The sequence below is a fragment of the Oryctolagus cuniculus genome, chromosome 3 (genome assembly GCF_051225735.1).
Source record: "Oryctolagus cuniculus isolate XC-2025 breed Fujian yellow rabbit chromosome 3, ASM5122573v1, whole genome shotgun sequence".
In the NCBI taxonomy this organism is placed as follows: domain Eukaryota; kingdom Metazoa; phylum Chordata; class Mammalia; order Lagomorpha; family Leporidae; genus Oryctolagus; species Oryctolagus cuniculus.
In genome coordinates, this window is record NC_142869.1 from 88,527,018 (window position 1) to 88,538,707 (window position 11,690).

General features: G+C 36.9%; 1 protein-coding gene across 1 annotated transcript in view; it reads left to right on the forward strand.

Moving 5' to 3' along the window:
* The window catches only part of LOC138843166 (coiled-coil domain-containing protein 66-like), a 134,236-nt gene extending 124,159 nt beyond the window's left edge, over positions 1-10,077 (forward strand). Inside the window, 1 exon segment of the mRNA XM_089328662.1 lies at positions 9,864-10,077. Coding sequence (XP_089184788.1) covers positions 9,864-10,077 — 214 coding nt within the window.
* Positions 10,078-11,690: the final 1,613 nt, after the last annotated feature.

Consider the following 11,690-nt stretch of genomic DNA (forward strand, 5'->3'; position numbering starts at 1 on the left):
TGATCACTGCTCTTAAATCCGCTACAATAAATTTGAATGTGATTTGCACCTTGTGAAGTATTCAATTTAATCCTATGATAAGGTTATAGGATAGTAACACTGGGAAATATTTTTATTTACAATTTTCACAGGAAAAAATCAAAGAATTTAAGTGATAATAAAGTACACTATTTAGGATCAGACACATATGGATTCAAACCCTGTCTCCACTGTTATGGGATATGTTGCCAACAGAGTACTATAGCACCTCTCTGACCTCTAGATCCCTTGTTTGCGAAATGTTTTGATAATAACTACCTCACCGGATTGCTGGAAACAATAAAGTTGATAAAATGTCTGAAATTACCATCAGTGCCTGTAAGAGTAAATGCTTCATAAATAGAATTTAAAATAAAATACAGCACAGCCAAGAAGTGAAGAGGATTCAAATATTTCCTTCCATTTCACCGCATTTCTTTATCACAAAATTTTCTTACAGCAGTACATCTAACTAATCCTGCATTGTAGGTAATATTCCCTATATCAGTGCAGACTCTTCCTGTTGCATAGAAAATCCAATTCAAACTAGCCTGAAGTGGAAAATGGAATACATTGGTTCCAGTAATGGAATAGTTCAAGTGTAAATCTGACATGAGGTCCAGCTGGAAAAAGAATAAAACAATGTTGTCCGTATCTAATTTCATTCATTTTCTCTCTCAGCTGCACTTCCTCCATGTTGCATCTAATATCAAAAGGCTCTTTCCTCATGATTGCAAAATAGCTACCAGGGTTTATAGCATTTGAAAACCCAGTCAAATCCAATTAGAGAGAGAGAGAGAGATTTTATATAGTAACTCTTGTTCTGGGAATTCTGTACAGAGATTTACTTGAATTGGCTTAACTTAGATCACCTGTTCATTCCTGAAAAAATCAGTGTGAACAGAGGCATGAGACATCCTGACTAGCTTAGATCTGTTTCACATGTGCATCAGAAAATCCTTGTAATCAGAACCCCAGGAGTGGAAAAGAACTAAATTTTCAAATAAAAACAGTAACTCTTCCTATGCAGACTGGGGATAGATACAGCTGTCTTCTATGTCTATGTTTGTAAAAAGAAAAAATTGTGTCTTGTTAATTTTTGCCTGCTGTAGGTTGCAAAGATATTATCATGTGTTTTCTTTTAGAAGTGCTACAATTTGGGCTTATTTGGATTTATAACATGGCAGAGTCATAACTTACAGCAGGTATTCCCGATTTCCCTGCATCACTGACTATCACAAATTTGCTAACCAGAGACCAAGAAGTAAATACTAAGGGAGGATCCCCAGAAAAAAATAAATAAATAAATAAAATAAGACAAAAAATTAAAAAAAAAAACCTGGGTATTTCAGGGAAACCTTCTCTCCTGCCAGAAGAGATGTAGTGGGAAATTAGCAAGAATAGACCCAACACCTGTTTTTATTGCCTATTTTTATTTCTTGATCATTGTATAACTAATTTTTTCAAAAAAATATATACTATCTCAGTTGTATTGAAAATATCAAGGGAAGGTGGTTTTATCCATACTTAAAAGTTTTTAAAAGGGGAGTATTTAGCTGATGTCAGTTGAGAGAAGGCAATGGCCTGTTCCTACCACAGGATTCTCTTGCCAGAACAAAAACCTCAGAAATCTTAGGCTTTGCTTTAATAAGAGTAATCAATAATTCATTCTCATAGGTTATTTAAGATTAATTAAAATGTCAACATTCATTTTATTTATGTTTTCAAAGATTTATTTATTTATTTGAAAGGCAGAGTTCCAGAGAACAGATACAGAGAAAGGTCTTCCATCTGCTGGTTCACTCCCCAACTGCCAAAGCTGTTCTGATCCGAAGCCAGGAGCCTCCTCTGGCTCTCCCACATGGATGCAGGGGCCCAAGGACTTGGGCCATCTTCTACTGCTTTCCCAGGCCACAGAAGAAAGCTGGATCAGAAGTGGAGCAGCCGGGACTTGAACCGGCACCCACTTGGGATGGCAGCACTGAAGGCAGTGGCCCCTCAACATTCATTTTAAAAACAGGGTAATTCCAGGGAAATAGCCTGGAATTTAAGTTTATTTGATTAAAGATTCTCCTTACACTAAAAATCAGCAGGTGAGAAGTCATAGAGATTTTAAATATTCCTAATTTCTGCTTACCTGCCAGGAACTTTAAAGATACAAATGGAGTGGGTTATGAGTCTCTGCAGGTGCTGAGTAACAAACACAAGCATCCCTTTAATAACCATGCATGTTTAGAACATAAAGTATATTAAATAAACCTTAGCCTCCATCAGTGCAGCACAAAATTACAGAAACTCAAAAACAGCATTGCACTAATATTGAATTTATACAGCATTCTAAGATTTCCTTAATCTATCTTTCCTTACCAAGAGTTTTAAATTTTTCATGCTGTCTTTCATATGACCTTAAAGGTGAAAAGAATACTACCTATAGGGAGAAAAAAAGCACCAAAGTTCACATTTATCTATACTTATCCTCTCCCAAAATGGGTTTCTCTTTTTATTACTTATGGAAATATATACAGATTTCCAGAGTGCAATTCATCTATTTTTGACAAACGCACATACCCATATAACCCACATACCTTCAAAACACAGATTATTTCTGTCCCTCTAGATGTTTTCTTACGCCCCTATCAAGTCAGACCCCCCATGCAACCTCCCCCTCCTCGCCACCCCTATAGGCCCCAGTACTATCATTAGTTTGTTGCTTGTTATTGTTGAGTAGTATCTCCTGCTTATTCATTCTGCTATTGGTGGGTATGTGGGATGTTTCCAGCTTGCGAATTTTATGAGTAAAATTGCAGTGAATATCTTGAATAATTGATTTTCTGTTAGAAAACTGATTTGGAGTGGGAAGGCTGAGTCAGGATGAGGTTAGCATGGTAACTTCTAAAGAAATTTCCAGTTGTCCAACACCATGCCACCATTTTACATGCCTGTTAGCAATACAAGAGAGTTCTAATTGCTCTGATTTTCAACAGTGCTATGTATTGTCATTCTTTTTAATTTTATACTACTCTACTGTGTTTTCTTATTTACATATTTCTCATAACTAATGATGTTAAGCAATTTCCATGTGCTTCATTGCCATCCTTTATAAAGTATCTATTCAAGTTTTTTTGTACTTTTAAAAGTTGGATTATTTTTCTTCTTATTACTGAGTTTCAGGAATATTTTATATGTTCTAGATACAGGTCCCTGGATTTAAAGGATACAAATATTCCCTCCTAGTATTCAGCTTGTCTATTCATTTTCTGATAAGGAGTCTTCCATTTCTATTAAGTCAAATTTTTTTAATCCTCTAAATTTACTGAGATTTGTTTTAGGGTCAACAGTGTATATTCGATGTTTTTCTTAAAAAGAAAAACATGAATTTTGCTGGGCTTGGGTTTAGTGTTCTATGAATGTCAGTTAAGCCAAGTTGATGGATAAGGTTGCTCAAGTTGTTCATAACCTATTGCTTATTCATTCTATTGAAAACTGAAAGAAGGCTTTAAAAATCTTTACATTTATAGATTTCTCTATTTCTCTCCTTAACATTAAATGTACTTAAAATATTGTCTCTTTGTTCACACTCATTTAGGATTGTGCTATGAACTGAATGTTTGTGCACTTATTTATATATTAATGTTTATGTATACTGATTTACTCCTGTTTGGGGTTGATCCATTTTATCTTCTATCATTGCCTTTGGATATATGGGTTAATTGTATATTATTCCATTCTATATCTTCTGTTGTGTTTTAATTTTATTTTATACTACTTTTATTTTCTTGAGATTACAATATACATCCCTAAATTATTTTGAATGAATATTCTACCAATTTGCATAGATTTTTTCATATTCAATTATCTTTTATCTACAGAAGATCAATTTAGTATATACTAAGTAAAGATTTCAACAGTTTGCACCCACACAGAAACATAAAGTGTAAAGTACTGTTTGAGTACTAGTTATAGCATTAATTAACATTGAACAACACATTAAGGACAGAGATCCTGTATGGGGTGTAAGTGCACAGTGACTCCTGTGTTTGACTTAACAAATTGACACTCTTGGTTATGGCTCTTGTCATGGGTTGCCAAGGCAATGGAAGCCTTTTGAGTTTGCCAACTCCCATCTTATTTAGACAAGGTCATAGCCAAAGTGGAAGTTCTCTCCTCCCTTCAGAGAAAGGTACCTCCTTCTTTGATGGCACATTCTTTCCATTGGGATCTCACTCGCAGAGATCTTTCATTTAGGTTTTTTTTTTTTTTTTTTGCCAGAGTGTCTTGGCAAATTTTTAAAAATTTTAATAACATGCCCATGTTTATTCTGCTACCTTCCATTCTGCTAGCATTGCCATGAATTTCACATCTACATATTTTATGAACACACCAAAATGAGCTAGGAGAGCAAACCAGGTCTCCCACATGAATGGAAGAAACCCAATTACTTGAGTCATCACCACTGCCTCCCAAGATTTGCATTATCAAGAAGCTGGAATCAGGAACCAAAAGTAGATACTAGACCCAGTCATCCAATACAGGATGGCTGCTGGCATCTTAACCATGAAGCCAAAAGCCCACCCCTAGAAATTTTCTGACCACTGATTCATCACTTTTCTTCTGTCAGGGATTTTTATACTTCCTATCTCTTCTAAGTTTGGTTATTTGTGTGTTTCTAGGAATTGTTCCATTTCATCTAGGTTATCCAATGAGTTGACATGCAATTGTTCAAAGCATTTCATTATAAGACTTTCTATTTCTGTGTGATAAGAATGATCCCTGTTTTATATCTGATTCCAGTAATTAGAGCCATCTGTCTTTTTCCTTTTGACAGTTTAGATAAAAATTTGTTAATTTTGTCAATTTTTTTCTTTTTTTTAAACTTTTATTTAATGAATATAAATTTCCAAAGTACAGAATATGGATTACAATGGCTTCCCCCACATAACATCCCTCCAACCCGCAACCCTCCCCTTATCCACTCCCTCTCCCCTTCCATTCACATTAAGATTCATTTTCGATTCTCTTTTTATACAGAAGATCAGTTTAGCATACATTAAGTACAGATTTCAACAGTTTGCTCCCACACAGAAACATAAAGTAAAAAATACTGTTTGAGTACTAGTTATAGCATTAAATCTCAATGTACAGCACACTAAGGACAAAGATCCTACATGAGGAGTAAGTGCACAGTGACTCCTGTTGTTGACTTAACAAGTTGACACTCTTGTTTATGGCATCAGTAATCACCCTAGGCTCTTGTCATGAGCTGCCAAGGCTATGGAATCCCCCTGAGTTCACTGACTCTGATCATATTTAGACAAGGCCATGGTCAAAGTGGAAGTTCTCTCCTCCCTTCAGAGAAAGGTACCTCCTTCTTTGATGACCCATTCTTTCCACTGGGATCTCACTCGTGGAGATCTTTCATTTAGTGTTTTTTTTTTTTTTTTTTTTTTTTTTTTTTTTTTTTTTTTTTTGCCAGAGTGTCTTGGCTTTCCATGCCTGAAATACTCTCATGGGCTTTTCAGCCAGATCCGCATGCCTTAAGGGCTGATTCTGAGGCCAGAGTGCTGTTTAGGACATCTGCCATTCTATGGGTCTGCTGTGTATCTCACTTCCCATGTTGGATCATTCTCTCTCTTTTTTATTCTATCAGCTAGTATTTGCAGACACTATTCTTGTTTATGCAATCCCTTTGGTTCTTAGTCCTATCATTACGATCAATTGTGAACAGAAATTGATCACTGGGACTAGTGAGATGGCATTGGTACATGCCACCTCGATGGGATTGGATTGGAATCCCCTGGTATGTTTCTAACTCTACCGTTTGAGGTAAGTCAACTTGAGCATGTCCCGAATTGTACATCTCTTCCCTCTCTTATTCCCACTCTTATATTTAACAGCGATCACTTTTCAGTTAAGTTTCAGCACTTAAGAAGAATTGTGTATTCATTACAGTATTCAACCAAAAGTATTAAATAGAACAAACAAAAAAAATACTAAGAGGGATAACATATTAAGCTGCTCATCAACAGTCAGGGTGAGGGCTGATCAAGTCACCGTTTCTCATAGTGTTCATTTCACTTTAACTGGTTTCCTTTTTGGTGCTCAGTTAGTTGTCACCTATCAAGGAGAACAAGTGGTATTTGTCCCTTTGGGATTGGCTTATTACACTCAGCATAATGTTTTCCAAATTCCTAACAGGGATCACTTTTCAGTTAAAATTTAAACTGAATTTTTTTTTTCAAAAAACAAAATTAGTTTTATTGATTCCATTGTTTTTCTACTCTATTTACCTTCACTGTAATCTTTGTCACTTTCTTCCTACCATCTGCTTTGTCTTTAGTTTGCTCTCCTTTTCCAGTTTGTTTTTAAAAGATTTATGTAGCTATTTGAAAGGCAGACAGAGAGGGAGAGACAGACAGAGAGAGAGAATGAACTTTCATCTGCTGGTTTACTCCCCCAGATGGCTGCAAAGGCCAAGGCTGGGCCAGGCTGATGCCAGGCTGATGCCAGGAGCCAGGACCTTCAGCCAGGTTTCACATGTGGGTGATAGAGGCCTAATCACTTAAGCCACATTTCACCGCTCTTCCCAGGCCATTAGCAGGGAGCTGCACTGGAAGTGGAGCAGCTGGGACATGAATATGCACCCTGGTTTCTTAAAGTGGAGGTTTAGGTTACTGACTAGAGATCTTTTTTTTTAACATAGATATTTATACATATAAACTTTTCTCTGAGCACTGCTTTTTTGGTATCCCCATAAGTTTTGGTAAGTTGTGTTTTTGTTTTGTTCATCTCAATTATTATATATTTCCATTGTGGTTTTATCTTTGTTTTATTGGTTATCCAAGAATATGATATTTAATTTTCATAGTTTTTCAATTTTTCATATTTCCTTCAGTTATTGATTCTACTGTTATTCTATTATTTCAGGAAAATAGACTTTGTATTATTTAACTCTTTTTCAATTTACTGAGATTCATTTTGTGTCCTAATCTATAGTTTTTCCTGGAGAATATTCCACATAAATTTAAGAAAATGCATATTCCATTGCAATAGCTGGAATGTTGTACAGATGTATACTTGGCCTTGTTGCTTCATTGTTCAAGTCTTTTATTTCATTGCTGATGTAACATCTAGTTGTTCTGTTTTATATTGAAGGTATCCCCTTTCTGTGTCCTCTCCTTCTGGAACTTGCATTAGATGTTAAGCTGTCATGCCTGATTGTGTCCGAAAGTCTGTTGAACTCTATTCACTTTTTATTTTCTGTCCCCAGACTAGATAATTTTAACGGATTTATCCTCAAGTTCACTGATTCTTTCTTATACCTCTTCAACCATGCTGTTGAACCCTCTAGTGAAGCTTTTAGGTTATTTCTATATACTTCTAAATTGCAGAATTTCTAACATTCTTATTTAATTCCTATGTTGTTATTAATAGTCTCTATTAGGTGAAGCATTGTTCTCATGGTTCCAGTCTTGGTCCATTAGTGCTGCTACAGTAAAACACCTGAAATTGGGTCATTTAAAAAAAAAGAAAGAAATTTATGTCTCAGGGTTCTGTACCCTGGGAAGTCCAAGCTCATGGCTCTGATAGGGCTGGTGTCTCATGAAGTCTGCTTTCTACTTTCCACAGGGTGTCCTGTTGATACATCCTCCAAAGGGGAGGAACACTGTGTCCTAACACAAGGAAAGGGATAAAAAAGCAGAGCACTCCTTTGAACTCAACTCCTCTTATGAGGGTGTTGAGCCCACTGATGATGGTAAAGTCTTCATAAGATAATCATCTCCCAGAGATCACATCTCTTAATATCAAAATAGGGATTAAGTTGTACAAGAATTTTGGAAGTGACCCATATTGAAAGCACAGCAGTTTCCTTTAGTGCTTTGTCCATGCTTTCCTTTAACCACTTGAGCAAGTTGGGAAATAGTTGATCTACAGTAATTTTCTAGTTGAGTCTAATATCTGTTTTTCCTCAAAATGGAATATAACCCTACCATTCAACCCAGCCATCCAAATTCCTTGGAATTTATCCAAAGGAAATTAAATTGGCAAACAAAAAATTCCAAATTCCTTGGAATTTATCCAAAGGAAATTAAATTGGCAAACAAAAAAAGCTATCTACACCTTAATGTTTATTGCAGCTCAATTCACAATAGCTAAGACCTGGAGTCAACCTAAATGCCCATCAACAGTAGACTGGATAAAGAAATTATGGGAAATGTACTGTATAGAATACTATACAGCAGTTAAAAAGAAAGAAATCTGGTCACTTGCAACAAAATGGAGGAATCTGGAAAACATCATGCAAGTGAAATAAGCCAGTCCCAAAGGGAAAAATATCATATGTTCTCCCTTGGCAACTCATGACCAAGCACCAAAAAGGAAACCTGTTGAAGTGAAATGGACACTATGAGAAACAGTGACTTGTTCAGCCCTTGTCCTGACTGTTGATGAACAACTTGATATGTTATCCCTCTTAGTATTTTTTTGTTCTACTTAATACTATTGGTTGAACTCTTTAATTAACACACAATTATTCTTAGGTGTTTAAATTTAACTGAAAAGTGATCCCTGTTAAATATAAGAGTGGGAAAAAGAGAGGGAGTAGATGTACAGTTTGAGACATACTCAATCTGACTTGCCCCAAATGGTAGAGTTAGAAACGTGCCAGGGGATTCAAATTCAATCCCATCAAGGTGGCATGTACCAATGCCATCTCCCTAGTCAAAGTGACCAGTTTCAGTTCACAATTGAGCATAATGATAAGATTAAGAGTCAAAGGGATCACATAAACAGGACTAGTGTCTGCTAATACAACTGATAGAATTAAAAAGGAGAGAACGATCGAACATAGGAAGTGGGATACACAGCAGATTCATAGAATGGCAGATGTCCTAAACAGCACTCTGGCCTCAGAATCAGCCCTTAAGGCATTCGGATCTGGCTGAAGAGCCCATGAGAGTATTTTAGGCATGGAAAGACAAGACACTCTGGCAAAAAAAAAAAAGAAAAAAAAAACTCTAAATGAGAGATCTCTGTGAGTGAGATCCCAGTGGAAAGAATGTGCCATCAAAGAAGGAGGTACCTTTTTCTCTGAAGGGAGGAGAGAACCTCCACTTTGACTATGACCTTGTCTAAATAAGATCGGAGTTGGCGAACTCAAAAGGCTTCCATTGCCTTGGCAACTCATGACAAGACCCTAGGGTGATTACCAGCACCATAAACAAGAGTGTCAATTTGTTAAGTCAAAAACAGGAGTCACTGTGCACTTACACCCCATACAGGATCTCTGTCCTTAATGTGTTGTTCAATGTCAATTAATGCTATAACTAGTACTCAAACAGTACTTTACACTTTATGTTTCTGTGTGGGTGCAAACTGTTGAAATCTTTACTTAGTATATACTAAATTGATCTTCTTTATATAAAGTTAATTGAAAATGAATCTTGATGTGAATGGAATGGGAGTGGGAGCGGGTGATGGGAGGGTTGCAGGTAGGAGGGAAGTTATGGGGGGGGGAGTCACTGCAATCTAAAAGCTGTACTTTGGAAATTTATATTTATTAAATAAAAGTTAAAAAATATTTCAACTGATTGGAGTAATGCTGGTAGAGGCCATACGTATTTTTTCCCTGACATCTATATAGGCTTTGTTGGAATCTGAACTATTTGAATATTAAAATACGGCAACTATAAAATCAGGTTCTGCCTGCTTAGGCCTTTTGTTGTCGCTTGTTATAACCATCATTTTGTTGTTGTTCAATGACTTTTCTAACTAAAATTTGTAGTATATGTGTCCTTTTTATGTGTGGCCTCTGGAATCATTGCCTTGTTAGCTTTGTGCTCAACTAGGTTTGTAGGAAGATTTCCTGGAACTAAATACCTGGCAACAAAGTATTTCGCAATCCTTGCAAAAGGGCTCTGGGTATGCCTTGGATACACCTTCATGACACAAGCACTTTACAACCCTGTCAGCATTCCTTTCCTGCTTCTGCAGAACCCAGAGGTCAGCCCGACAGGGTCAGGACCTGTCCAGGTATTTCCAGGCGTCGGAGTCCTGCTGTGACCTCCCAGGTTGTGAGGAGTATATTAGAGCTTTCAAAGACTTACTCCCCGCAGCATGTCATCAATTGTTATCCATTTCCCCAGAAGACAGGAATCAACATTTTGTCCATAAGCATTTTGAGAAAGGACATCAGGTATTCACTTTAGCATTAGGTGAGTTTTTTTTTTTTTTTTTTTTCTGTTACTCTGGTGTCCACTGACAGAAACCACTTTTTATTTTTTCCTCTTTTTATAATTGTTTCTCTTCTATGAGTGATGTTAGGCTAAGAATTAGCCAACACACAGAAGATCTAAAGTAATTATGGATAAAGAGTTATGCTTCTTAATGAAATGAACGTTTTCCAAGGGAAAATATTTTTAGAAATAGCAAAAGAAGCTTTTAAACTTCTATTTTTTTTTTTAATTTTTATTTTTTGACAGGCAGAGTGGACAGTAAGGGAGAGAGAGAGAAAGGTCTTCCTTTTCCGGCTGCTGTGGCCGGCGCTCTGCAGCAGGTGCACTGTGCTGATCTGAAGCCAAGTGCCAGGTGCTTCTCTTGGTCTCCCATGCCGGTGCAGGGCCCAGGGACTTGGGCCGTCCTCCACTGCCCTCCCGGGCCACAGCAGAGAGCTGGCCTGGAAGAGGAGCAACCGGGACAGAATCCAGTGCCCCGACCGGGACTAGAACCCGGTGTGCCCGCGCTGCAGGCGGAGGATTTTGTAACTCTCACATATTAACTGAATATGTAATTTTTGCATAAGGATTTGTATCTCTGTTTACCCTTACTTTAATTGGGAAAACAGGTTAGGATTTTTTTTAAAAAAATCCTGTAAGATAAATTCTCAGTTAAGAATTATTGCATTCCTAAGTAGTAAATATATATTTTAATACTCACTGTCAAATTTTCATTTTCTCCTGGTAATGTTGCTCCAAATATCTTCTACAGTATTACTCATTTTCCTCATCTTAGCCTTGGGATTTGGATGATTAAACTCCTTCAAATTGACCACTTGATACTTAAACCAGCTTTAAGAATAGACTATTGACTGGCTAAGGGAAATAGGAATATACCATCACCTGGACACAATGACCCAATCCGAAGTGAGCACATGCCCAAAGCCAGAAAATCAGAATCTTAGGCCCAGACCACCTCTCCCTCTTTATTATCAACTCCTATACTATTAGTTTAATTGTGATAAAAACTTATTCAGATACTATGAGAGAAAAATTTCCAAATGGCGATTTACAATGTTATTTAATCCTGTTCCTTTGTTACGGAATATGAATATGAATACACAGAAAAGGTGATTCATTGTATTCTATCTCATTGTCATTCAGAATCCTGCCAGCTCTCAGAGTTGTGAATTTTATAAAATGGTATATACATTTTGTGGCACACAGCCTCGGAAATGGCCCCAGTGCTCCCTGTCTCCCAGTAGTTCTGTGCTCCCACGCCTATGGACTCAATTGACTGTCATGCTTCTAATGCAGACTATTGCAAAAATGACAGGATATCACTTCAGAGGTTCAGTTATAAAAAGACTTTGTCTTCCTTCTGGAGTGTGGTTTCATTCATTCTTGGGCCATTTTCACATTAAGAGACAGCCCTGTGGCTGTCTGAAAGAATTTGAAGGC